The sequence below is a fragment of the Hemicordylus capensis genome, chromosome 12, assembly GCF_027244095.1.
Source record: "Hemicordylus capensis ecotype Gifberg chromosome 12, rHemCap1.1.pri, whole genome shotgun sequence".
Taxonomy (NCBI): Eukaryota; Metazoa; Chordata; class Lepidosauria; order Squamata; family Cordylidae; genus Hemicordylus; species Hemicordylus capensis.
Window position 1 is genome coordinate 7,059,286 of NC_069668.1, and position 26,906 is coordinate 7,086,191.

The window sequence follows — 26,906 nt, forward strand, 5'->3', positions numbered from 1 at the left end:
CGGAGAAAAGATTGTTTAAAGATTAATAGATGTGGTTCTTCAGTTGCCTGGCATTACTTTAAGGATGGGTTAGGGAGGAGCTACAGTCTATTTTCTTTGGATTTGCAAATGCTGGCAACCATGCCCGATAATAGCATTTTCCCAGGTTATCACAGAAGACAACTTAATTGTCGAAGGACAGACAATCTGTCTCCACTGTTCAATGCCTAGGGATCCATCAGGACTCTCTTCCTCAAGCCTGCCAGTTTGGTCTCTTGCTTTCCAAAATGTGCCCCTGCAGAATAAAACTTCCCTTTCTCCAAGCCCCTTTCGTTACATTTCTCATTAGCCACTGGGATAATTACAGGCTCCACTTGCCATGTACTAGTACCTTTCATGTCTTTAAAGGATAAAGCAGGTCGGCTGCAGGGTAAGTGAAGATGATCTTTGGCTGGAGAGCACGGGGTCACATTTCATGGCTTTTGCAAAAAAGCACAAACAAGAGGTTCTGCAAAGCAGAAATGAGAAGAATGTTGTTCAGCATCTATTGTGGGTGGTTTGCTGTAGATCTGCATGTGTTCTCGGCCTCCAATTTTATGTTATTTTTTACATGAGGCTGCTGAAACGAAGTAAGATTGGGGGGAAACCTGAGCAGACATGTTCCTGAGCTGTAGTATTTTTGAGCTGTAGTGTTCCTCTGAGTGCTTCTGAGCTATAGTATTCCTTAGTGCTCCTGAGGTGCAGTGTTCCTCTTCATGTTCCTGAGTGGTAGTGTTCCTCTGAGTTTCCTGAGCTATAGTGTTCCTCTGAGTGCTCCTGAGCTGTAGTGTTCCTCTGAGTGCTCCTGAGCTGTAGTGTTCCTCCTAGTGTCCCTCAGCTCTAAAAGTAAACTTTTATGCTTAAGGTTGCTGACACAACTTGCTTTTCTGTAAACCCCCCCCACAAAATTGCAGGTTTGCAATGGATGGTCTTTGCTAACTGCCTCTTTATCAGCCTCAATATTCTTCACCTGTAAAATGGGAACCCTAATTTGGACCAGGTCTTTGTGCAGTTCAGTTTCAGAGTTTTGTGCTTGAATCTCTGTAGGAATTCAGATGTGGATATGCACTTGTATCCTGGTCATCCCAGTGTATAGCTCATGGGATGCAGTAGGTCATGGGCGCCACCTCTATGCCACCATTTTATCCCTGGCTCCTGTTGGTGGATCTCAAGGTTCTACTAAAAAAACAAAGTAGTTCCTTCAAACCTGGCCATTCCTGGGGTAAATGGCATGGCTATACCCATTTTACAGATGGAGGACTGAGGCTGAAGGAACACTGGATAGCCTAAAGTTCATGGTTGAGGAAGGATTAATGGCTGAGGAAGGATACTCCATTGCATCAGCTTACTTTAAAACTTATTTTAAAAGAATGACTTTATCCAGCTTCCAATTAATGTTTCTATGCCTGGAGTGCCTGCCCTTTTAACTTCACAAACCACAGAGGATCGGATGTTGCAGATGAAATGAAGAATGTGTGCTAATCCGCATTTTGGAGTCACTCTTTTGCTGCCCCTGATCGAAAAATGCTTCCTTTCTGGGGACTGCTTTATCTCTCACCATGCTTACAGGAATCTTGTCTGCTTCTCAGAGTTCCGATCATAAGCCGACGAAAATGGAGATTCCTAGGGAGCATGTGGCAAATATTATACCAATAGCAATGAGCGACCACGAGATGTCTGCATGCCATGATAAAATGGCACAAGAAGAAGGTTCCCTTGTATTCTGCTTTTGTTCAGAGACTTAAGGATAGGAAATGCTTGCAATAGTTGATAGGACATTATTAGTGTATTTGATCACAGCTTGAGTTCTTAAGAACTGCAAAGGCTCAAAATGTGGCCAGGGCCAACCCATTCACAGGCAGTCACCTAGGACACCAGTTCTTAGGAACATAGGAAGCTGCCATATACTGAGTCAGGCCATTGGTCCATCTCACTCAGTATTGTCTACCCAGACGGGCAGCGGCTTCTCCAAGGTTGCAGGCAGGAGTCTCTCTCATGCTACCAGGGAGGGAACTTGGAACTTTCTGCCTGCAAGCTCTTCCCAGAGTGGCCCCATCCCTGAAGGGGAATATCTTACGGTGCTCGCACATGTGGTCTCTTATTCAAATGCAAACCAGGACAAACCCTGCTTAGCAGAGAAGAATCAGTTGAGAATAGGTGGCTGCAGAGCCAAAGAATATGGTAGGGTGGTTCATGCAATGATTACGAGGGCAGGAGAGATTCCTATCTTAGTTCAGGAGCTGTGTCTGTGTGCATTTCTGACATGATTATCTGCAAGGGGGAAACAAAGTCAGATCCTCCTTCCATGCTTATGTGGCAAGTAGCAGCAGCAGGGCCAGAGTATTCCCTCTTCCCTAAACCAGGAGAGTACACAGATCACAAACAGTGTTCCCTCTATTCACCACCCCATCTTTGCACAGAATGAGTTTTGTTTTGGGTGGCAGTATCAAGGTAGTGTTTGCGCAGGTGCATTTAGAATGGGGCCTTCCTGATTCAACCTGAGCGGGATCTAAAATTAACTGCGCGGACATCAAAAAACCTGTGTGTGCACATACACACACCTTAGAGGAAACACTGATCCCAAACTTGGGTAGGACACATCTCCTACCATCATAATGATCACGTCACCCAGCCTATCATATACCAAAAGGAAGAAAGTCTTCAACTGTACATAGCAGCAACCAATTTTCCTTGATACGAAAGCTAGGATGTTACAAAAGTAAAGTGTGCTGTTGATTCGGTGTCGACTCCTGGTGACCACAGAGCCCTGTGATTGTCTTTAGTAGACTACAGGAGGGGTTTACCATTTCCATCTCCCACGCTGATGCCTTTCAGCATCTTCCTATATTGCTGCTGCCTAATATAGGTGTTTCCCATAGTCTGGGAAACATAGCAGCGGGGATTTGAACCAGCAACCTCTGGCTTGCTAGTCATGTCATTTCGCTGCTGCGCCATTAGATGGTACTAGAATGTTACAAACATGCCATTATTTTCATCTGTGAACTGTCAATGCCATCGTTTTCTGCCTGCATCAACAGTCAGTACAAAAGAAAATTGATTATAAAAGCAGAGGGTAATATAGATGTACCTTTTTTCTTTTTTAAACAGCAGTGGGGTTCATCTGGTAACACCTTCACTGCTCTCAGCCAAACGTACCTCTTGCTCTTCAACAGAGTCAAGCTCTGAAATCAATGTTTTCTGCGAGTTTATAGCAGAAATGAGTGGTGCACAGGGTTGATTGGCTAGCACCTGTGATATTACCAAGAAATCTGACCCCACAATCCCTGGAATGGTTTTGCACTTTTAAAACACAAAGTTCCCTTGGTGTAATTACTACATTGGCAGATGCTTGGGTAAACATTCTTGTGGCATTTTAAAACATTAAAAAATAATGGATGACATTTCTTATTAGGAAATAACTTTCCTAATTTTCGTTTATAAAAACCCCTATTTTAAAATGGATGTTATCCATTTCATCTTCTTGGGTTGCTCTTGCTTGGGAGAGGGGCCACATGTCAGTCATAGCTGAACTGTTGGAGTATACCAAGACCAGCTCTCTTTCCATTATTGGCTGAAGGACTGACGGGGCCTGTTCCATGGAACAGGAAATCTCTCTTTGAACAACAAGTCCTGAGCTGCCTGGGAAGCCCATATATTATCTGACAAATCGAGAGTAAATCTCTCTATTTATCATAGGGGCAGGACAGGATGGAATGTATCTAAAATGAAAGGAGGAAGATTTAGGTTTCACTGGGGTTGCCATTTGGGTTATCAGCTCTTGCTTTCAAAAAGATAGGCCTCTTAGGGCCAAGGCAGAACTGGAACTCAGGGGTCAGGTTGTGGAGCCAGTACAATGCTGAGTGACTGAGGGGTGGAGCATTATAGGCAGGGCCAGCCTTAGAGTTTTTGGCACCCTAGGCAAAATTTGATTTTGGTTCCCCACAGAGCCAAGAAGTAGCTTGAGCTGTACGGGTTGCTCATTGATGAGTTCACGTGACCAGCCTGTTCTGGTTTGTGGATACAGTGGGAGAGAGTTCCCATGAACGCTGAGGCAGACAATTCAGATTCAAGAGATGGAACGCAGCTTAGGAGACTTATCTGTTCAGTGGGGGGCTGAGATGCAATGAGCAAAGAAGACTGTGTATTTTGGGGTGCAGAGGTGCAGGATTACACATCTTACGTTCTTATGCCAATGTACAGAACTCCAGAGGTGCAATCCAAGAGGTACAGAGAGAATATTTGGCAGTGCTATATTCTAGCACTGTCTGTGTGCCTGACCCTCGACCCCGCCGCCAAGAACCAGTGCCTAGGTCTGCCTAGTGGATGACCTGGCCCTCATGATAGTGCATGGGCACAGCCTGGTAGATTATTTATGTATTTGAAAGATATATATGCTGCCATTAATCATAAAGAAACTGATGGCAGCTTGCAACAGAATTCATTACTAAACACAGTAAAACACAACCTCTAGCATCATAGAAATGTAGGGTAGTCACAGAGAAATGTACAGAGTTGGGGCTGGTTGAAATAAAAATCAGTTTTAAGCTCTCCTTGGAGTTTCCTGGACTACGAGCTTTGCAATGGTTAATGCGTTGCAAACTCTGATGGAATCGTGCAACGGTTTCAAAACGAGAGCAAAGGATTGTTTAATGCCTCGTTGTCAGCTGGTGGCCATTTGTATTTTTTGTCTGCTGTATCCTATTCTCCGGGCAGGAGTGTCCATATTCTCATTGAAATGCACCATTTGGGCCAGTGGAGTTGTGGAGTGTGTGTGATGTGACGATCTTTATATCTATCTCCATCTCCGTCTCTGTCTCCATCTCTATCTATATCTCGGATGCCTTGTGCTAATCTGCCAGCAGGGGAAAGCACCATTCCAAAACAAAACCTTTCGTTGTTGCATCCTTGCGCAAGTGATTCCAGGGGAAATATATATATATATATGGAGGAGTGAAAGGGAATCCTGTGGTGAGCCTGGAAGGGGGGAAGAGAGGAACTGGCACGCCCTGATGTGTGCTCTCTTCCCTGGCAGGGGCGGGGGCCCATGGCCCCTCAGCAACCCTGCTGGGGCTGCTGGGGGTGGTCATAATAGCAGCAGCAGCCAATGCCACTCCGCCTCAGTCAGTGCCCCAGGCAGAAACTTGCTAGGGCCAGGGAGCCCTGCAGTGGCAGTGGGCCACCTTTCTCCTCTCCTCCCCTCCTGCCGGGCCTTCTCCTGAGGAGGGAGGATGGCGGGGGTGCGCCTCCAGATAGATAGATAGATAGATAAATAAATAGGAGGGGAGGGGAGTGCTTCTCTAGTGAGGACTGTGGGATTGCACAGAAGTAAACAAATCATGATTCAGTTCAATGGGCTTCCTTTTAAGTAAGTGACTGTTCTCTTTCTCTGCCCTTTGCCTTGTAGTAAGCAAGCGGGAATGCACAGAAGTAAATGATTTAGTTCAATGGGCTTCCTCTTCAGTAAAAAAGTGCACAAGAAAGGGTTGGATTCAGAAAATCTGCTCCTCTGCTCTCCCTTCCCCGTCAGTGTTGACAAGCTCAAGTTATATTAAAAGCAAGCGGAGGAGGAGGGAGGTGTGGGGTTTGGGATCTGTGGGGAGGAAAGGAGGGGAGAGCCGAGATTTCTCCATGCTTGTTTCTCTTCCCAAGGGGGCAGTGACAGCAAGCACAGATGTGGGAGGGCAAAGAACTGTCCATACTGCAAAACGCTACAATGCATAAAATGCAGGGAAAAGCTCCCTTCAGTGGAAAAATACAGCTACTTTCCTGCAGCGCATTTACAACGTTGTAGGGCAAAAACGCATCATTAAAATTCGAACCAAGGCATGGGAAATATGAACAGCACCCTGATGACAAAATGCAGCTACACCGATGTGGAAACACTGGCAATACGGAGGGGCACTTAGCGGATATGTTGTAACTACGTTGCAGCGTGTAATCTGGAAAACGCCCTTTAAAATTAAACAGGAAGGGGGCAAACTGATGATCAAGAGGCAGGGAGTTCCAGGGAGCTGAATATGGAGGACTGTGGGTGCATCCTTGCTGCATCTTCATTTCGGTGGATTTTCAAAACCACAATACTGGCGGGTTGACAAACGCACAATTAAAAAAATGTTATTTTGTTGTTTAATGATGTATTATTAAATAAAATGATATATCAGTGCTGCCATTGATTCCCAGAATAGCCTTGGAATGACTCTATCTCATGGCGTAGCACTGTTCCTGGGAATCCTGGCAGGAACATGGCAGTGGTCGGCAAAAAGAGCTGAAAGGAATGCTGGTGACGTTTGCATCTAACCCTGAAAATCATACCCTACTACACTGAAAATCACCAAAAATAGCCCCCATCCCAGTTTTGTGGTCTGTGAATGAAGCCAAGAAATGTAGGGGCATTTTGCATCAATCCTCTTTATTACGGTCCTGGACTAGCATAAAACAATACAAAAGGGTATAAGGCATAGGAATAGAAAAGCAATATTACTATGAATGGTCAGAAAGTTCATGTGGTGCTGTAGCAGGGCTGTGAGCTGCTAACTCTCTGGGCAGGGCCTGGAGGCTGTCAGAGACCAAGGAATCCTGTACGCTGCTGCGCAGAACTGGGCAGTATTATACGTGATTGCAGGATCTGCATCAGAAAGCAGCAACCAGGTGTAAAACTGGCTCGGACGACCAGGGTACTTGAAAAGCAGTGGCAGGATGAAATCGGCACGGCTGGCTCTATAGAAGAGGCAGTGGCGAAGGACATGCACCATGGTTTCAAGCTGCCCAGTGTTGCAACCGAGGGCATAGTCTCTCTGCAATTGGGATCTTTCTAAACCTGCCTTCTAGAACAGCAGAGGGGAGGGCATGACATCAGGCAAGGCTGAAGGTGCTCCTGTGGTTTGTTACTGGGGCATTTTGTAGAAAGGTAGAGTAGAAATGCTGGCTACAAACCAAAATAGATCCATGAACCAGAGAAGGAAAGCAAAGTGCAACAAGGATATGCTCCAACCATTCTGGTGTGGAACATCTGTTGTGGTGGTGGTGGTGGTGGTGATGATGATGATGATGATGATATTAGTTTTCCCTCCTGGAGAAGAGCTGGTAGCAAGCGTGAATGGTCCCCTTTGCAAAGCAGGCTCTGCCTTGGTTTGGATGGGAGACTACATGTGAGTAGACTGAGATCATCACCCTCGGGGATGGGGCCATAGCTACTTCGTGTGCATAAGGTCCCAGGTTCACTCCCTTGGCAGCATCTTTAGTTAGGGCTGGGAGAGAGACTCCTTACTGAAACCTTGGAGAAGCCGCTGCCAGTCAGTGTAGAGCTAAACCTGAGCTAGATGAAACAAGAGTCTGACTCTGTATAAGGCAACTTTCTCTGTTTGTATGTGTTTGCTTCGTCCAGGAATTTATTTATTTTTTAAAGGGGAAATGAAGGGAAAACCAAGAATCATGGAATAAATGAGGTTTGCTGCTTCCTTCAAAGCTCTCGGGCGTGATCTTCAGGTAGGGATGATTCATGAATGAAAATTATAGACTTTGAGTAGGTGTGTGCAAGTGATTGGGTGGGGCTTCAGCAAACAAAGGAGTTTACTGTGGCAATAAAAATCCAGCATGTGGCTTTTAAAGACGTTTAACAAGACGAGAGGCAGCTTTTCTTCATGTGATAAGGGCCAAGGGGATACAGGATCACTACTTTCCCGGCAGAAGACACACCCTGATTCCGTCTGGAACTGGGTCCCAGAACCTCATGGCTTAAGTATGCAACTTGGCTTCCTTTGCTCCTGTGGTGTATGGTTAGGCCTCAGCACCCTCTTTAGGTCCTGAGGGGAATAGGCAGCGGGTGCTTGCTCTTTAAACACCATCTTGGTGCCATGACGTGCCATGATGCTTTTCAGCCTAAAGCATCCCTTTCAAAAAGTAGCCAAAAAACAAAAACAAAAAACCACTGATATTTCACAGACAAAAACAGAGACCCTCACAAATATGTTGTGCAAGTGCTAGAAATATTGCAGTATAAAGAATAATAAATCAGCTACATTGACATACAAGTTTGTAAGTGTATTCTGCATTGCTCTTACCCAGTTAAAATAATGCTATTGCCAGATCTGTCTTGTGGTATTGTAAAATGCTTTTGAAATATGGTGAACTTCTGGTCTCCAAGATGCATATTTGTTAAAAGCTCTCTGTTAGATTGCAAATCTATTATATATTTTTGAAGAATTTGCTCTTTTGTATGTTTGCTTGTGTGGGGGGAGATTCATACTTCCCGAAGGCCTATAGATACCAAATTGTGCATAAGCAATCCTGCCCCTTTAACTAGCTGAATGCACTACGTTTTACAACGTAATATAGGTGAACCTAGTTACTCGCAATCCTGGCACCAGTGGTTCTGCATATCTGCGATCGGGCAATTGACACCTAACTTCGGAATATGCAGTAAATAAAAACAAAAACCACGCATCCGTGGTTTCTAGGTGGCCAGAAATGACCTCTCTGTCATTTTTCATCATCACAGAATAATTTTGTGGCTCCTTTTGTGGGGTGGGAGATTTCTCCTGCAACTTTTTGTGGGAAAATGGCAGAATTGTGGCTTTTGGTAGGCATTGCTTGACAGCTGGAGACTCACAGAGCACTTTCTTTCAATTATTTCTTCAATTCAGCCTTTTAAACCCTCCCCCTGCCCCGCCAGGAACCTAATCCTCCGATTCCCATTGCCTCAATGGCTCATTATCTTTGGTTTCACTATCCAAGAACGGAACCCCTGTGTTCTTCAGCCGAAAACAGAATCCCTGTGGATAACGAGGTCCACCTGTATGCCATGGGAAAGGTTTAATTTTTGGGGGGTATTTTTTGGAAGAAATTCTGGATACAATAGATTTTAACTGTTATTGTTCTCAACAGATTTTTAACACTCAATAATCCAAACAACAATTCCAAAATGACATCATGCCAAAGAAAAGCAGAAAATAATCTTAGATTCAAATTTACCATATATGTCATTATTCAATAAAATGAATAATGCTTGAAGTTGAAATTTTACAAATTCCAAATTGTTACTTTACTTCCTTTTGCAAGCACATTAATAAAAAACTATATTACATATAAAGAAGAAAGCTGGTTTTGTGGTAGCAAGTATGAATTGCCCCCTTTGCTGAGCAGGGTCTTCCTTGGTTTGCATTTGAATGGGAGATATATGAACATTGTAAGATATTCCCATTAGGGGATGGGTCCACTCTGGGAAGAGTACCTGCAGGCTTGCATGCAGACGGTCCTAAGTAAGATAGGGCTGAGAGAGACTCCTGTCTTCCTGCAACCCTGGAGAAACCGCTACCAGTCAGTGTAGACAGTACTGAGCTAGATGGACCAATGGTCTGACTCGGTATAAGGCAGCTTCCTATGTTTCTATACATTTAATTTCTTGAAATTTCCTAGAAATGTAATGTATGCAAAATGACTTTGCCCGATCAACGGCCAGCCTCACCTACTGGTAGCAAATATAACTGTGTTAGCAAAATATGATAATGCTTTGCGAATAGTTTTTGATCTAGTTTCTACCAAATCCAAGAGGCAAAACTTTGAATTGCGAGTGAATGAGTTCATTTGGTCTATTTTGTTCAGTGAATATATGCAAATATAATATTGTTGGCGAATGTAGGCTGCGTTCTTACAATCATGGCAATCCTGATCTCTATCCTGGTTAAGTGCAGTTTAACCACAGTGGTTTCACCAGGATTGCCTGGGAAATTTGTTTCCTCACAACCAGCTCTTCAGGGCTCAGCAATCCTGGTGAACTCTGTATACAGGCTTGCTGTGACATCTGACTGTGAAAACACAGCTTTCTACCTAATGCGAGAGACAAAAAAATTTGGTTTGAGAGCAAATGCTATTTCGTCTGTTTCATTCTATGCATTGATCAGCGTTCTCCAAAACGTCCTCAACAAGCATTTACACTATTAATGGAAACTCTCAGACCAAAAGGTCCCCCAAATTACCCACTGCTGATTAATCCCCTCTGTCTTCTGTATGCTGCATTTATTTATTTTATTTACTCTGCAGTTGCCCATCGCCACTGATGTAAAAGCCAGGAGGATGCTTGGCCATTGAGTTAGTTATCAAGTTATATTAGAACTAGTCATTAAGCCCGTTACATTAACAGGCGCTAGAAGAGTGGTGTTAGAAGAGCGCTAGAAGAGTTGCGCTAGAAGAGTTGCCCGTGGCTCCGGCTGGGCTCACCACCCACCGCTGCCCGCAGCTCCGGCCAGGCCCACCACCCACCGCTGCCCACGGCTCCGGCCGGGCCCACCGCTGCCCACGGCTCCGGCTGGGCCCGCCGCCGCCTTGCCCGGCTTCCCCCGCCGCCTCCTTGCCTTGCCTGGCCAGGCCCGCCACCTCGGCTCCGCGGCCACCATGGCCGCCCACAGCCTGGCCCGCTGGTTCTCCTGGGTGTGCCGCTAGGACCAATCAGGCACCCCCTGCATACACGGACACCTTTACGAGTGCGCCACGCATGCGCAAAACACCTTCAAGAGACACGGACGCAGGTACCTTAGGGTTTTATTATATAGGATGACCTAACCAGCCCACAGTACATTATCCGCAATTCAAAATATGTCTCTGCATTTAGAAGATGTGTGTGACAGCAAGCTTTGCACTGCATGATGCCTTAAAATGTTCATGCCTAGGCGTTGAAATGCCTATATCTTAAACATTCATGTGCAGGTCTTGTTGTTGTTGTTGTTGTTGTTAAACACACTTGTATACTGCTTTGCTACGAAAAGAGTTCTCAAAGCGGTTTACACAGCAAAATAAAACAAAAAGATAGTCCCCTGTCTCAAGGACTCAGTCTAAAAAACCACCTAATGGTGCAACAGGGAAGTAACTTGCCTAGGGAGCCAGAGGTTGCCAGTTCGAATCCCCGCTGGTATGTTCCCCAGACTATGGGAAACTCCTATATCGGGTAGCAGTGATATAGCAAGATGCTGAAAGGCATCATCTCATACTGCGCAGGAGATGGCAATTGTCAACGCCCCCCCCCCCACCGTGTTCTACCAAAGACAAGCACAGGACACCGACTCGATGGCACAGCTTTACTTTACTTTACACACATATGAATAAATAAATAAATATATGTAAATAAATGAAATAAAATAGAACCATGGAAGGGAATCCTGTGGATCTTCTAGTCCAACCGACCCTCTGCTCAGTCCAGGAATCTTCTAAAACAGTGGTTCCCAACCTGGGTTCCTCCAGATGTTGCTGAACTACAACTCCCATCACCCCCAGCCTCAGTTTATTGTGGGTGGGGATGCTGGGAGTTGTAGTTCAGCAACATCGGGAGGAACCCAGGTTGGGAACCACTGCTCTACAGCAAGGGTAGACAACTTTGGCTTTCCAGTTGTTGTTGAACTACAACTCCCATCATCCCCAGCCAAAGTTGGGGGTCTCCTTGCTGTAGAAGATTCCTGACAGATGACTGTGTCCAGCCTCTTTCTGAAAAGTTCTAGTGAAGGAGAGCCCACCGTTTCATGAGGCAGATTGTTCCATGGTCAAATAGTTCTTTTGATTAGGAAATTTCTCCCAGTGTCTAGCTGGAATCCGCTTCCTTGCCATTTCAACTCGCTGTTTCTAGTCCTCCTGTCCTCGGAAGCAGCAGAGAACAAGTCTACTCTATTTTTTAACGTGATAGTAACTCTTGAAAGCAACCCTGGCAATTTTCAATGGCTTGATATTGGGGGAAATATTGGGGTGGGGGGGATGATTTAGAGGGGGAGGACTCTCCAGGAAGGGCAGAGGAGCTGGAGCTGGCCTTTAGGTAGCGAGCATGAATAGACCCCTTTGCTAAGCAGGGTCTACCTTGGTTTGCATTTGGATCGGTGACCACACGTGAGTGCTGTAAGAGATTCCCATTAGGGGATGGGGCTGCAGGTAGGCAGAAAAGCCCTAGATTTGCATGCAGAAGGTCCAAAGTTTCATGCCTGGCAGCATCTCCAAGATAAGGCTGGGAGAGAAGACTCCTGAGGCGTATCTAGGGAAAATAGTGCCTAGGGCAAGCACTGAAATTGCACCCCTGTCCAAACATCTGATACCCATCTTTCAGATAACTTTACCATAATATCGGCTGAAAAATATAAGTCAAGCTCGTTAATCTTTTAATATTTCAAAAACTATTTAGCAGTGGATGTAGCCAGGCCAAAAAATGCTGGAAAACTACAAATTTCAGTATGCTGGGACTCATGAAATACCCAAATACTATGTGGAGGTGTACTTGGAAAACTAAACAGAAGTGCCTGTCTAGTTCTCTACAATGCATTGTGGCATCACTATTACATAAGTTTTAAAAATGGAGAATTTGGCTTTTCCCAGATATTCTGAAAATAATTGAAGTGCGGTGGCCGTTTTTAAAAATTATTATTATTTTTTAAATGGCCACCAAAAACAAAATGGCCACCGCACATGCTCACATGGCCTCTGTGAGGCCTGGCATGGCCTAGGCTAGGGCATTGCAAAGGCCATTTGAGCATGCACAGTGGCCATTTTGTTTTTGGCGGCCATTAAAAAAATTTTTTTTTAATGGCGCCTCTTCAGGTGGCGCCCGGGGCACGTGAGATGCTCCTTGACTAGACAAGGCCATTTGGGGGGACCTGGAATCTGAGGAGAGCTGGTCTTGTGCTAACAAGTATAAATAGTTCCCCTTTGCTAAGCAGGGTCTGCCCTGGTTTGCATTTTAATGGGAGACTACACATGCAAGTGGTGTAAGATATTCCCCTTAGGGCAGGGCTGCTCAAATATGGCCCTCCTGCAGATGTTGGCCTACAACTCCCATAATTCCTGGCTATTGGCCACTGTGGCTGGGGACTATGCGAGTTGCAGTCCAAAAACAGCTGGGGGGGCCTAAGTTGAGCAGGCCTGCCATAAGGGGATGGGGCTGCTATGGGGAGAGCATCTACCTGCTTGCATGCAGGAGGTTCCAAGTTCCCTCCCCAGCAGCTTCTCCAAGATAGGGTTGAGAGAGACTCCTGCCTGCAACCTTGGAGAAGCAGCTGCCAGCCCATGTAGACAATACTGAGCTAGATGGACCAGTGATCTGACTCAGTCTATGGCAGCTTCCTATGTTCCTATGAGATGAATGTGGAGCAGTCGCCCGGAAGGGCAGAGGTTGGTCAAGGGCAGTCTCTGTCGGCTTCTGATCGGGTGGCCACGCTTCACTGACTTTGATTTGTCCCGTCAAGGGCGTGTGGATGAGAGCTGACAGGCCCAAAGCGGCAGAGATAATCTGCTGGGACTGGGAGGAGGTTCTCGATGGATACAGCCCCGCAAGCAAGACACAGATGCAGGGGCTGTGGTGGGGAAACCTGTTTGCCTGAGAAGGAGTTCAGCCACAGCAGCTGGAGATGGCTAGAAGGGGCGGTGGGGAGAGACCAAGGAGGCAACCGCAAGCAGGTGCAATTAAGGGTGTGGAAGGTGATGGGGTCAATTCCCTTCTGTGTCAGGAAGGGACCTTAGGGGTCTTCTAGTCTACCCCCCCCCGCTCAGCACAGGAATCTGCTACAGCATCCCTGGCAGATGGCAGCCCAGCCTCTGGTTGGAAACCTCCAGCACTTCATGAGGCAGGCTGTTCCAGTGTTGAATGGCTCTTATAGGCAGGAAGCCCCTCCTAACGTCCAGCTGAGAATCTGCTACCTTGTCATTTCAAGCCATCCGTTCTGGTCCATTAGGGGCGAAGAAGAGCCGGTGTGGCAGGTGTGAGCATCAAGCAGTGAACCCTTTGCTAAACAAGGCCCACCTTCAGTTGCATTTGAATGGGCGACTTTTTGCATTTGGATGGGTGCATTTGGATGGGTGACTACATGTGAGTACTGTCTGTTGTAAGGATGGGGCTGTAGCTCAGGGTGGTAGAGCATCTGCAGAAGGTCCTAGTTTCAATCCCTGGCAGCATCTCCAGGTATGTCTGGGAGAGACTCCTGCCTGAAACCTTGGAGACACTGCTGCCAGTCAGAGTAATCAATACTGAGTTTGATGGACCAAGGGTCTGACTCAGTAGAAGCTTCCTGTGTTCCTGTTCTTAGGGGATAGGGCCATAGCTCAATGACAGAGCATCTGCTGGTCATGTAGAAGGTTCCAAGTTCCCTCCCTGGAAGCATCTCTAAGATAGGGCTGAGAGAGACTCCTGCCTGCAACCTTGGAGAAGCCACTGCCAATGTGTGAAGACAGTACTGAGCTAGATAGACCAATGGTCTGACTCGGTATATGGCAGCTTCCTATGGTCCTAGTCCTACCCTCAGGAGTGAGAGCTTGTGCTGTTTTCTAAGCAAGCTATAAAAAGGTAGCATACAAGAAACAGAAAAGCAGCCCCTATGATAAGCAAATACTTTCTGCCCAAGGCACTTACAATTTAAAGTGCTGATAGAGAGGAGACCACAGATGGAGGAGAGGAGGGGAGGGGAGAGAGGAAAGAGGACACACAATGGGATCATAGGGCAAAAAAATAGGCACCACCACTGGGGCGTCTGCTTCTGCTTCTCTATGATTCAATTGTCTTTTTCCATCTCGCTTGCGGGTGGAAGAATATTAGGCCACATTTTGGGTGGGTAAAAACATTCTTCCTTCCTAAGGTAACATTTTTGGCCTCTCCAAGCTGGGTGATATCCTGTCCTTCTTGGGATGACGTCGCGTTGCTCAGACAAGGTTTACAGCTCCGGATGAGTTTGATGAATTGTCTATGTGCAGCTATTAGCAAAAAGGGCAAAGCTGGGTGTGGAGGCTGTTTAAATACCTGAGAGAAAGCCGAGGAGGCTGGAGGTGCTGTAAGGAGACGAGGGTAATGGCGCTGCAGAACCGTGGGAGGGACCGGCCAAAGGAGAGCAGCGAGGTTTGCAAGGAGTTGCATGCCTGCCAACTCTGGGGAACCCCAAGGAAGGCGATTTACATCCATGCCTCAGCACTCGAGCCGGGTTCCAAGTAAGCCCATGAGAACCTGCACAGCGAATCCATGTATCTGGTGCCGAGAGCATGCAGTGCACTGTGCAGAAGGCCTCATGTTCAGTCCCTGGTGTCTTTCAGGCCACAGGGAAGGGAAGGGCCACCAGTGCCCGAGACCCTGTAGGGCTGCTGCCCGTCAGAGCCCGTAATACCTGGCTAGAGGGAACAGGGTCTGACTCAGTATATGCACCTCTGTTCTGGACAAGTTGCCTAACTCAAGGTGGTATTTATAGTGGGTTAGGGCTAGTGGTAGATCATACGGTTTGCGCTTTCACCCCGGCATCCTCAGATGGTTGGTTTGTTTTTACATTTCTGTCCCGCTGTCAGGATGCTGTGTTACCTGGTTGCCTGCGTGGCCCTCCAGGCTGGCCGAATCCCAGTGGGGTTGAGAGGGCAAGGCAGGGAATAGAATAGAATAGAATAGAATAGAATAGAATAGAATAGAATAGAATAGAATAGAATAGAATAAACTTTATTACGATCATAGATCAGACAATACAACAAAAAATGTTACATAAGACTAGAGCGTGTAATACAAACAATGTAGCAAAACCTAGCCACATTGAAAGTGATCTCTTTGCAAAAGTTAGATAACAAAAACTCTAAATAAAATTCATCAGGGTGACCCAAAGAGGAGAAATTAATTTTGAACGAGCACCACTATAAAATTTACAGTATAAAATAACATAAGGGGTAGTTTCTATGGCACCCGTTCCACAGGGGCAAATCCTTAAGTTAAATGGGATCCCTTTATATCTACCATCCCTAACAGCCGTTGGAAGGGCGTTTAGGCGAGCAAGAGTAAATGGACGCCTCAATTTAGGGATAAGAATATTATCTAAATATGCTGCCAGTTTGGAATTAAAAAGTTGTTTCCCCAAATAGTTACCACTCCTTAGACAGGCTGTATCGACTTGTAATTCTGTATCAGCATAATACGCGGCTTATTAACCTGCCAGGCCTGATCATGAATTTCCTCGTGGGAGAACCCAAATTAAAGAAGCTTATTTTTAAACGAGGTCTTCCACTTTATGATGAAAGTCATCCATCATTACCAAGGAAACCAGGCCTACATTGGCAAAAACCAGTTTTAACCAAAACTTTATAATGAGTGGCAGGGAACAGCTCCAGGAAACAGGAAAGAAGGTCAAGAAGGGGGGTGGGGCTGGAACTAGGCTTTAAGCCCCATCAAGTCTGCACCGGAGCAGGGGGGCGGCATTTAAAGACAAGGCAGCTGATGATGAGGGGCTGCCTCAGAGTATGGGAGCTGGGAGTTCCCCAGGAGAAGGAACCGGCTGAATACAGCAAGCCAGGAGGAGGACTCAGGTGAGAAACTCACCTCCTTCCCTGGCTGTTCCTGAGGCTGACCTTTTCTGTGCCTACGCAGTCGTCTGGAGTTCAAGGAGGGCCAGAAGCCCACCTCGTCTCCTGGGAGCCTGACACCCACTCATCCTCCAAGGAGCCCACAGCAGTGTACATGCTTATGTTTATCTTCACCACAATCCTGGTAGGTGGTTAGGGTGAGAGATAATTAACTGGCCCAGAGTCAACCAGTGAGTCTCATGACGGAATGGGGATTTGAACTCAGGTCTTCCTGATTCCAGCATCCTCAGCTGAAAGATTTCAGGTAGCAGGTGATGGACACGGGTAGAGTTGCCATGCCCCCCCCCCCGCTGGAATTCCGGGTTCCACCTGGATTTTAAGCATCTCACCAGATTGCTTAGCCCTTGTAGAAGCAGAGTTATGGAGCAAAACATGCAGCCACCCTGCTCAGAAATGATTTCCAAGCCAATTTATATAATATGCAAATTAGGCACCTGGATTTGAAAAGCCAGAATATGGCAACCCTAGACAAGGTCTACGCTTTAAGTGGCGCAGCGGGGAAATGCTTGACTAACAAGCAGAAGATTGCCAGTTCGAATCCCCGCTGGGATGTTTCCCAGACTATGGGAAACACCTCTATCAGGCAGCAGCGATATAGGTAGATGCTGAAAGGCATCATCTCATACTGGGCAGGAGGAGGCAATGGTCAACCCCTCCTGTATCCTACCAAAGAAAACCACAGGGCTCTGTGAGCTCCAGGAGTCGAAGTCGACTTGACAGCACACTTTACCTTAGACAGGGGCTGCTCTCCACATGAGATCAGGAACACTGCTGCTGGTCAGAGCAAGCAATGCTGGGGTAGGTGGACCAAGGGCCTGACTCCGTATGAAGTGGTTTCATAAGTTTAGTTATGGCAGCCCCTCTTCAGAATATAGGAACACTAGTATTTTTTAGCCCGTTAAAATAACAGGCGCTAGTACCTTTTTTTGGGGGGGGGGTGTCCTTTATTCCTTCTCCCTCTCTCTTTCTTTTTTCTTCTCTCCTTCATCCTCTCTTTCCTTTCCTTCCTTTCCTCTCTCTCCCTCTCCCTCTCTCTCCTTTCTTTCCTTTCTTCCACCTCTGGGCCACCTCTTCTCACTTCCATCTTTCTGTTTTTTTTCCTCTTTTCCTCTTTTCTTTCTTTAATGGGCGCGCTCTTTGGGGCTGGCGGCTCCTCCCTCCCTTCTGTCTTTTTTTTGTCCTTCTCCCTCACTCCTTCTTCTTTCTTCTTCCTTCTTTCTTTACTTCTCTCTTTCCTAATTTCCCTCCCTCTCTCCTTGTTTCTTTTGTCCTTTTCCTTCCCTTCTCTCTCTTTTCTCTCCTTCCTTCTTTCTTTCTTTTCATCTTTCTATTGTCCTGTCTTCCTCCCTCACTCCTTCTTTTATGTCTGTCTGTCTGTCTGTCTCTCTCTCTCCCTGTCTTTGCCTTCCTTCTTCAGTCCCTGGCCCATTTTAGCTAGTACCTTCCCGGTACCTGCCTCTCTTTCTTTTGCTTTTTGTCGCACCTAACCGGCTCCCGGTGGCAGATGGACAGTGGGAGAGGTGAGGGAGCGGGGCAGAGACGGAGCCTCTTCCAGTAGCTGCGGGAGGAACTCCCCCAAGCGCACCAGGCTGTCACATAGAGACTCACCTCCAGACTCTCAAGTGAAAGCCCACCGGAGGAAATCAACCCGCTGCTGCTGCTGCTAGACATTTATCATCTGGCCTTGTGTTGCTGGGACCCGCCCCTCCCTCTCTCCCTCTCTGCCGCCCCCGCCGGGAGGGCCCGCGGGGCCCGCCACCATCTGGGACCCCCCACGAAGGGCCCTTCGGCGTGGCCGGGGCGCGCAGGCTGGCCTCTCCTCACGCACGTCAGCCTGCTGGAAGCGCCCGCCTGCCTCTGTCTCCTTGCCACGGATGCTGGGCTGAGCGCCACACGTTACGCGGCGGGCCGCCTGCCACCAGCGCATCTTCCTGGGCAAGGGCAGTGTCGCTACTCCGACCCCGGCTCCTCTGGCGAGGCCTTCCCTAGGGAGGTACGTGCCTATTGCCATATTCACGGGGGGGGGCGTGTTTAGGTGCACACCTAGAAGTGCGCGAGGCGGCCCCGGGGGAGGCGGGGCTTCCAGAGTGCCTCTTAAGATACAGGGCAGGACGCGCGTCCCCCACTCCCCAAGCTCCGCGCCCGAAAAGTGAGGCTGCTCGGGATCATCACCGCCTCTATCGTGCGAGAGGGGGAAAGGTCCAGACAGCCCCAAGACAGCTTTAGAGAAGCGGAGCGCCTCAGCCAGCCACCCGCTCGTCACTGACGGGAGCCGGACACCCGGTGTCCCCGCTCTATTCTCCCCACCACTTCAGTTTTTAATTTCCACCATCGCCGTCTCTGCTCTACCAGTCCCCCCGCTTCTCTTTTCTCCCTACCATTTTTTTTTGTTGTTGTTGTTCCCCGCTGCCGCCTCTGCTCTCCCGGCTCCCCCGCTGCCGCCTCAGCCCTCCCGGTTCCCCCGCTGCTGCTTCTGTCCTCCCGGTCCCCCTGCCGCTGATCAACATGGCCGCCCGTGTCTGGATGGCCGTATCTTTCATGCGCATGCCCAGAACGGCCGAGAAAGACACAGGCCGAGAAATGACACGGGCGCACACCCTGGCTCTTTATTATAGAGGATAGGAAGCTGCCTTATACTGAGTCAGACCCTTGGTCCATCTAGTTCAATATTGTCCACACTGATTGGCAGCAGCTCTCCAAGGTTTCAGGCAGGAGTCTCTCTGAAACCTACCTGGAGATGCTGCCAGGGTCTGAGCCGGGGACCTTCTACATGCCAAGCAGATGCTCTTCCACTGAGCTACAGTCTCATTTTCCAGTGCAAAGCAGCCAAATTGCAAAACACTCAAATTCTGGAGTGCAAATATTAAGAAAGAACCAAAACTTTAGTTGCAAACCAAAACCTATACTGCAAAACCAGCACGTTCTTTTGTGCAACTCAACCTGTGCTCCAAAATCATCAACTTTAGAGGTGCAGTTTTCTCTCTCTCTCTCTCTCTCTCTCTCTCTCTCTGATGTGGTGATCTTAAAAGCTCTGAGAGAAATGGAGAAAGCAGCTCAGCTCCCCAGAGGGGAAGAGTCATCACCATATGAGCGACTAATCTTTTGCGATGGTCTCTGAAGTGAAGTAGGGCAAGAATGATGAGACGCCTCCTGCCCCTACCACGTTTTAATTTATTATTAATTAATTTATTGATGCTTTCTGATGACTCTTACTTTTTCTCCTCCTTTTGCCTCTGCAATGAAAGAGAGAGAACTGACAGATGGTCTTCTGTACACTTTGTCTGTCCCCATTTTCTGGTTGCCTTCTCCGGTCAATGGCTATTCCAACGCTGCTCTTTGGGGGAATGCCTTGTTCGACTCTTCCTGTCGTTGCTTGGGGTTAGGGCTGGCCCCAGGACAGTGCTCTTCTTTGTAAGGCCCAGGGGCCAATGGCAGCCCCCATCAACCCCAAGTGTGGCTCCGTGATGCATTGTTTATTGGGCCTGCGCGAAGCTTTGGCTGAAGCTGAATGCCCCCCCTAGCACCACACAGAGACTCCCATTCCCATTGTGCAGTGCTGTGCTTTGTCCAGTGCCGGAGGGGGCCCTTTAAGGGCAACGGAGCCCTCTTGAACCCCTCCGCCATCTTGGAAGGTATGCATCTTGGATGGAGTGCAGGGCCTTATACGGAACCAGATTGCTCAATATTGTCCACACTGACTGGCAGCAACACTCTAAGGTTTCAGGCTGTTGGAGATGGACTTACAGGGCATCGACCTTTTGCACCAACACTAGGGGCATTGGGAGTAGAGATAGAGAGTAAGGGTCTCCCTAGCTGATCGACTTGACTCTACTCTATGACCCCTGATATGACTCTACACTACAGGTATTTCCTCTTGAGAGTCAGAATCCCTTCCCTTCCTCTTAGAGAGCAGATGGAAACATCTCTCTCCCTCTCCCCCTGCCTATTCATTATGTAGTTCTGTAGATTAGGGTCACGTCTTTCCTATCCAAAGTGTACCTCACCAATAAATACTTAGTATTTTATTCTACCAGAATCTCCACGTGTCTTCCCTAAATAGCTGCAATAACTAAACTCTGCAACTACTCTGTAACTGGAGTGGGTAGCTTCTTTAGTGCTTTGCTAATTAATCTGGGGGATAAAAATTACAACCCCCAACGCAGGCTGGCGTCGCTCCCAGCCCTACCTGGAGATGCTGCCAGGGATTGAACCTGGGGCCTTTGGCATGCCAAGCAAATGCTCTACTGCTGAGCCATTGTCCTTTTGCCAAAGTCTACATAGGAAGCTGACTTCTAATGAGTCAGACTCTTCGTCCCCCTAGCTCAGTATTGTCTACACTGACTGGCAGCAGCTCTCCAAGGCTTCAGACAGGCATCTCTCCCAGCCCCATCTGGAGATGCTGCCAGGGAATTTAACCTGGAGTGCTGGAGAGTGCAGCCCTTCCCAGGGCTTTCCTTCTAAAGCAGAGAAGGCTCTGTCTCTCTTCAAGGGCCCTCCCAGCACTGAGGAAAGTGTAGTACTCAGTGGAAGTCAGCACAGAGGGAAATGGCTCTCACCTTGAAGGCTTTTTGTCAAAGTGGCCCCCACTTGACAGATAGTGGAGATCACTGCCCTAGGACTTTTGGGCCCTAGGCAAAGTTTGACTTTGGCACACACACACAGGGCTGTCCTTAGAGAGTCCTGGTGGGGTGTGGGGCCTGAGGCAAATCAGCTGGTGTGGCGACTCCTTCCAGTTAATTTTAATGGGCAGCAACCCAATGGTTGCTGCTCGCTTGACAAGATCATCTGAGGGGGCTCCGCTCTGGGTGCCGACAATGAAGAAGGCTTGGTTGTCATGCACGCAGGACAGGACCTTCTCTGTTGCTGCCCCCAGACTTTGGAATGCTCTCCCAGTGGTCATTTGCTCCTCGGACTCCATCACAGTTTTTAGAAAGCTTGTTAAATCTTGGCTTTTTATCCAGGCAGTTACATTATTGTTTTATTGCTGCTTCTTTGTGTTTCTATCTGTGTACAGTTTTTATGTTTGTATTTTATATATTTTAAATCAGATTTGTTGTCATATTTTTAGCTTGATATTTTTAACTGTCATTTTTATTATATGTTTTTTAACTTTTGTAAACCGCCTTGGGATTGTTTTTAATGAAAGGCGGTATATCAATTTAACAATGAATAAATAAATTATGGGCATTAAAAGATTGGGGCCTGGGGCAGTTGCCCTGCTTGCCCTGCCTAAGGACAGCCCTGCACACACAGACATCTAGCCCTACACACACACACACACACACACACACACACACACACACACACACACACGCCTTGCAGAAGCTGCTGCTAGTCTGTGTAGACAATACTGAGCTAGGTAGACCAAATGGTCTGGCTCGGTATATGGCAGCTTCCTATGTTCCTATCTAGGCGAGAAGTGTGGAACGCCATCTTTAACTTGAGCTAGGGAAGGGAAGGGAAGAGAGCTAGTCTTGTGGTAGCAAGCATGACTTGTTCCCTGAAGCTAAGCAGGATCCACCCTGGTTGCATACGAAAGGGAGACTAGAAGTGTGAGCACTCTAAGATATTCCCCTTAGGAGATGGAGCCGCTCTGGGAAGAGCAGAAGGTTCCAAGTTCCCTCCCTGGCAGCATCTCCAAGATAGGGCTGAGAGAGACTCCTGCCTGCAACCTTGGAGAAGCCGCTGCCAGTCTGTGTAGACAGTACTGAGCGAGATGGACCTATAGTCTGACTCAGTATATGGCAGCTTCCTATGTAGGCAGTTTGCTCATTCACCAGGACGGGAGAGAAAGCAAGGCAAGGCAAGGCTGGCTGGCCTCCCTCACTCTTTCTCTCCACTTCTGCCCTGCAGTCCCACTCCAGGGAGGAGAGTGAATGGGCACTCCCAGTAAGGCAGACGTGTCAGTGGCTGCTTGGTGAAGTTAGGGGAGGCATGTCACACCCTTCCATCAGTATTGTGCCCTGGGCAATCACCCAGGTCTTCCTAGTGGATGGGCCAGCTCTGTTCGGGCTTCCTTTTTCTCTCCCAGAGAGTCTCCACCCATTAAATCTCTCTAGAGCTTAATCAACTGATCAGATACCAGCTCTTTCTGCAAAGTTGGCAACCTCACAGTGTGGTGATGATTATTCACATGCACTGTCATGCAAGTTGATAACCAGGCCGCCAGGGCTGGGTGCGCCTGACTACCCAAAGACGTCTGTGGGCTTGTTGATCTAGTTCGATTGTTTTCACATTTGCATCCATGGGTTGACTCATGGGTGGTATCTCTGTGTTCGGTCTGCGTTCCTCCTCCTCCTCCACCATCATTTTATTTTATTTTATTTTATTTTATTTTATTTTATTTTATTTTATTTTATTTTAATCTTATCTTGCAAAATTATAAGCTCGGCCTCATTCCAAAAGGTGTTTGGCAGAGAGCGGATGTATACAGTTCATGCTATCAGAACTCCAGCATTGAATGGAGCTCAGTCCTGTCTACCCTGATCAGCAGCAGCTTTCCAGGATTTCAGACAGAGAAGCCATCTGGAGATAAGAGGAATTATTGAACCTGGGATCTCCTGCTTCCAAAGCTTGTGTCCTACCACTGAGATTATCAGATTCACTCTAGGCACAATCCAAAGTTTTTGGCACACTGAAATGCTAGTTATTTTTCCACTTCCATTGCAGCCTGGAGGGTTCTGGACATTTTTTAATTTAGATGCCACTGATATTATTTACGTAAGAACATAAGAACAGCCCTGCTGGATCAGGCCCAAGAAGGCCCATCTAGTCTAGCATCCTGTTTCACACAGTGGCCCACCAGATACCGCTAGGAAGCCCACAGGCAAGAGGTGGGGAATATGCCCTCTCTCCTGCTGTTACTTCCCTGCAACTGGGACTCAGAGGCATCCTACCTTGGAGGCTGGAGGTGGCCTATAGCCCTCTGACTAGTAGCCGTTGATAGACCTCTCCTCCATGAAGTTATCCAAACCCCTCTTAAAGCCATCTAGGTTGTTGGCTGTCACCACATCTTGTGGCAGAGAATTCCACAAGTTGATTATGTGTTGTGTGAAAAAATACTTCCTTTTTGCTGGTCCTAAATTTCCCGGCAATCAATTTCATGGGAAATTGACAATTTCATGGCAATTTAACTTGTACGCCACCCTTACTCCAAAAAGAACTCAGGGTTGCATGCATAGTTCCTCCCTATTTTATCCATGCAACAACCCTGTGAGATTGGGTTAGGCTGAGAGTGAAGGACTGGCCCAGAGCTACCCAGCAAACATCAAAGCAGCAAACATCAAATCTTAATCTGGGTTTTCTAGTTCAGTACCTTAGCATACAACACTGTCTCTCATTTCTTCTCACATTTTAAACCTCACAACCGTGCCACTTTCTTTACAGCTCTGTAACCAGTGGCCCAAAGAGAGATTCTGGAGGTGTTTGTACTGCTACAGTTGTGGATGAACAAACACTGCAGTTTGAATTGATGAGTTGCTATACTTAAAAAACCTAGCTGTCTCTCAAAGCTTGCCAGAGGGAGGAAAATCTGAGTATTCGAACAAGCAAATGAAGGTGGGGAAAGCAGTCCAAATCCCTGAGGTTTGCTCTTTGACTCTGCAGATTTGAAAAACCTAAACCCCAAACTGTGGTTCTTGTTGTCCCTCTGGAAATATTTGGACCCAACCTATTTTACATCCTCTTCTGCATCCTCTTAACCTTCTCCTGTGAGCTGCTGCAGATGCAGCAACCAGAAAGAGGCCAGCAAAAGTAACAGAATATTAAAAGAAACATTAACAGCACGAAAGAGAACATCGAGTTAAGTCAGGGAAAGAAGAAGAGGAGGACCCGTTCCCACTGCAATGTAATGTTTGCGGTACATGGTGTTCTCGGTTACTGTAAGAGACATTCCATGCCAGAATGCAGGGTCCAGGGACGGTATCAGCTTTTATTGGTAAGCTCTAGGTGTTTAAATGGCTAGATCTTTCCCACACTCAGTAACTGCTCCAAGGATTGTTTTCTTTTACAAGGCAGGGTGTTTTGTTGTTGTTGTCAGAGAGGTGCCACCTCGTGTTGGACTGTGGTACTTCAGTGAGACGCAAATTATTAATAATCCTAGGAACATAGGAAGCTGCCATTTACTGAGTCAGATCCTTGGTCCATCTAGCTAAGAATGATCTGCGTTGACTGGCAGCAGCTCTCCAAGGTTTCAGGCAGGAGTCTTTCCTAGTCTTGCCTGGACCTATTGGCAGAGATTGAACCTGGAATAAGGTTGCCATATTCTGGCTTTCCAAATCCAGTTGCCTAATTTGCATATTATGTAAATTGGCTTGAAAATAATTTTTAAGCAGAAGAGTGGCTGCACGTTTTGATCCATAACTCCATTTCTACAAGGGATGGAGCTTAGCTTTTTTATTTTTTTATTTTTTTTAATGAAAGCCGAAATCCGAGCGAATCTGGGTGGGCTAAGCAATCTGGGTGAGATGCTTAAAATCTGGGGGAAACCCAGGATTTCGAGGGGCATGGCAACTCTAACCTGGAACCTTCTACATGCACACAGATGCTTTACCAACAAGCTACAGCCCCATCAGTATCGTCTACTCCAGGGGTTCTCAACGTTGGGTCTCCATATGTTATTGGACTTCAGCACCCATAATCCCCAGCCCCAATGGCCTTTGGCTGGGGATTAGGGGAACTGAAGTCCATCAACATCCGGGGACCCAATGTTGAGAATCCCTGGTCTACTCAGACTGACAGTGACTCTGCAGACCTTCAGGAACCCCTACCTGAAGATGCTCAGGCTTGAACCTGAGACCTTCCCACCCATGGGCGTTCAGAGGGCGGGGGGACATACCCCCCCGAATTATGCCAACTCCCATTGAATTCAATAGAACATACTCCTGGGGAGGGGGATTGAATTGCTGGCTTTGCCCCGCAACCCCCCACCCAGGAAAGGTCCTGCAGATCCCCATGGCTCCACTGCTGAGCTATTATGGCCCCATCCCCGTGTCAGTATTGTCTACTCTGACTGGCAGCAGCTTTCCAGGCAGGAGTCTTTCCCAGCCCTACCTGGAGATGCTGCCAGGGAGTGAACCTGGGACCTTCTGCATGCCAGGCAGAACCTTGGAGAGCTGCTGCCAGTCGGTGTAGACAATACTGAGCTAGATGGACCCAGGGTCTGACTCGGTAGAAGGCAGATTCCGATGTTCTAAGCTTATTGTCTTTTTTGGGTTGTTGGGCTATTCGGGCAATGTTAAATTTATATGGCTAATCACCTGTTGTTGCGTCTAAGGGTTGAAAGCTGATGACTGGGCTATAGCTCAGTGGAAGAGCCTCTGTTTTGCATGCAGAAGGTCCCATCTTAAATCCCTGGCAGCATCTCCAGTTAGGGCTGGGAGAGACGCCTGCCTGGAACCCTGGAGAAGCTGTTGCCAGTCAGTGTAGACAATACTGAGCTAGATGGACCAGTTGTCTGGCTCAGGATAAGGCTTTTTCCTCTTAGGGGATGGGGCTATAGCTCAGTGGCAGAGCATCTGCTGTGTGTGCAGAAGGGCCTAGGCTCACTCCCTGGCAGTGTCTCCTGGTAGGTATGGTAAGGACTCTGGCCTGAAACCTTGGGAGCCGCTGCCAGTCAGTGCAGACAATACTGAGTGAGATGGATCAAGGCTCTGATGACTCACTGTGAGGCCACTGTGAAGCACCTTGATGAGGTCTGCGGGGAGAGTGGGCTCAGGCAATCATGCCCGGAGCCCTGGGCGGATGGATCGGCCGCCCACATGACTACCGGCTCCGCCCTTGATATTGATATTTCCCGTCCTTGATATTTCCCTGGCATACATCATGGAGCTGGTGGGGGCTATGGGGATCAGGGGCTGCCTGGTTCCCGGAAGTCCCAGGATGCATGTGCGGGGCATCCTGGGGAGACCCCCACCGAGCCTAGGAAGCTGCTTGCTGCCTCCCGGTTGGGGGTCTACTCGTGCATCTCCATGTGCCACGGTGGCACATGAGCAATAAAATGAGGTGAACGGAGTGCTCGCCCTGTTAACTTCATTGAAGGGGAGGTTGAATGAGGTGGGCTAGCCGCCTGGGAACCACCAGGCTCGCCTGCAAGCCCGGCCGTTCCCAAGGTCGGTAGGAAGCAGGCTAGGTCATTCTAAAAAGGTACCTCCCCAAGATGCAAAAAGGGGCCAGTTATTTACACGGGACAGAAGCCAGAACATTGGAAGTGTTCTGAAGGCACAGGTGGAATATGTACAGGTTGAGATCTTTAAACGTTATCACTGGCCTGAAGAGCTTGTGGATAAGGAAGATTAAATCCGTTTTTTCAAGGCAGCAATGCCATTCCATAATTTTAATTGAAACTTGACTCCTTCCAAAAATCTCTCTCGCCTGTTTTAGACACATCCCAGGAAAGAATCCCCCAGAAGCTGCTTAAGTGTAAGAATCCACGATTGATTCTTCTTAGGCATGGCCACCTTTTGACTGTTAACGATGCTAATGCTGATGCCCCTTTCACCTCATCATCCCTCTCCTCGCCTCCCCGTTTCTCTCTTTTCTTTGCA

The 26,906-nt window shown here is 47.7% G+C and overlaps 1 protein-coding gene across 1 annotated transcript in view; it reads left to right on the forward strand.

Annotated features, from left to right (window-relative positions):
* Window positions 1-7,443: 7,443 nt before the first annotated feature.
* The window catches only part of MYL10 (myosin light chain 10), a 63,358-nt gene continuing 43,895 nt past the window's right edge, over window positions 7,444-26,906 (forward strand). The window contains exon 1 of the mRNA XM_053275524.1: window positions 7,444-7,503. Coding sequence (XP_053131499.1) covers window positions 7,459-7,503 — 45 coding nt within the window. The 5' untranslated portion in view covers window positions 7,444-7,458. The remainder of the gene's footprint in view (window positions 7,504-26,906) is intronic.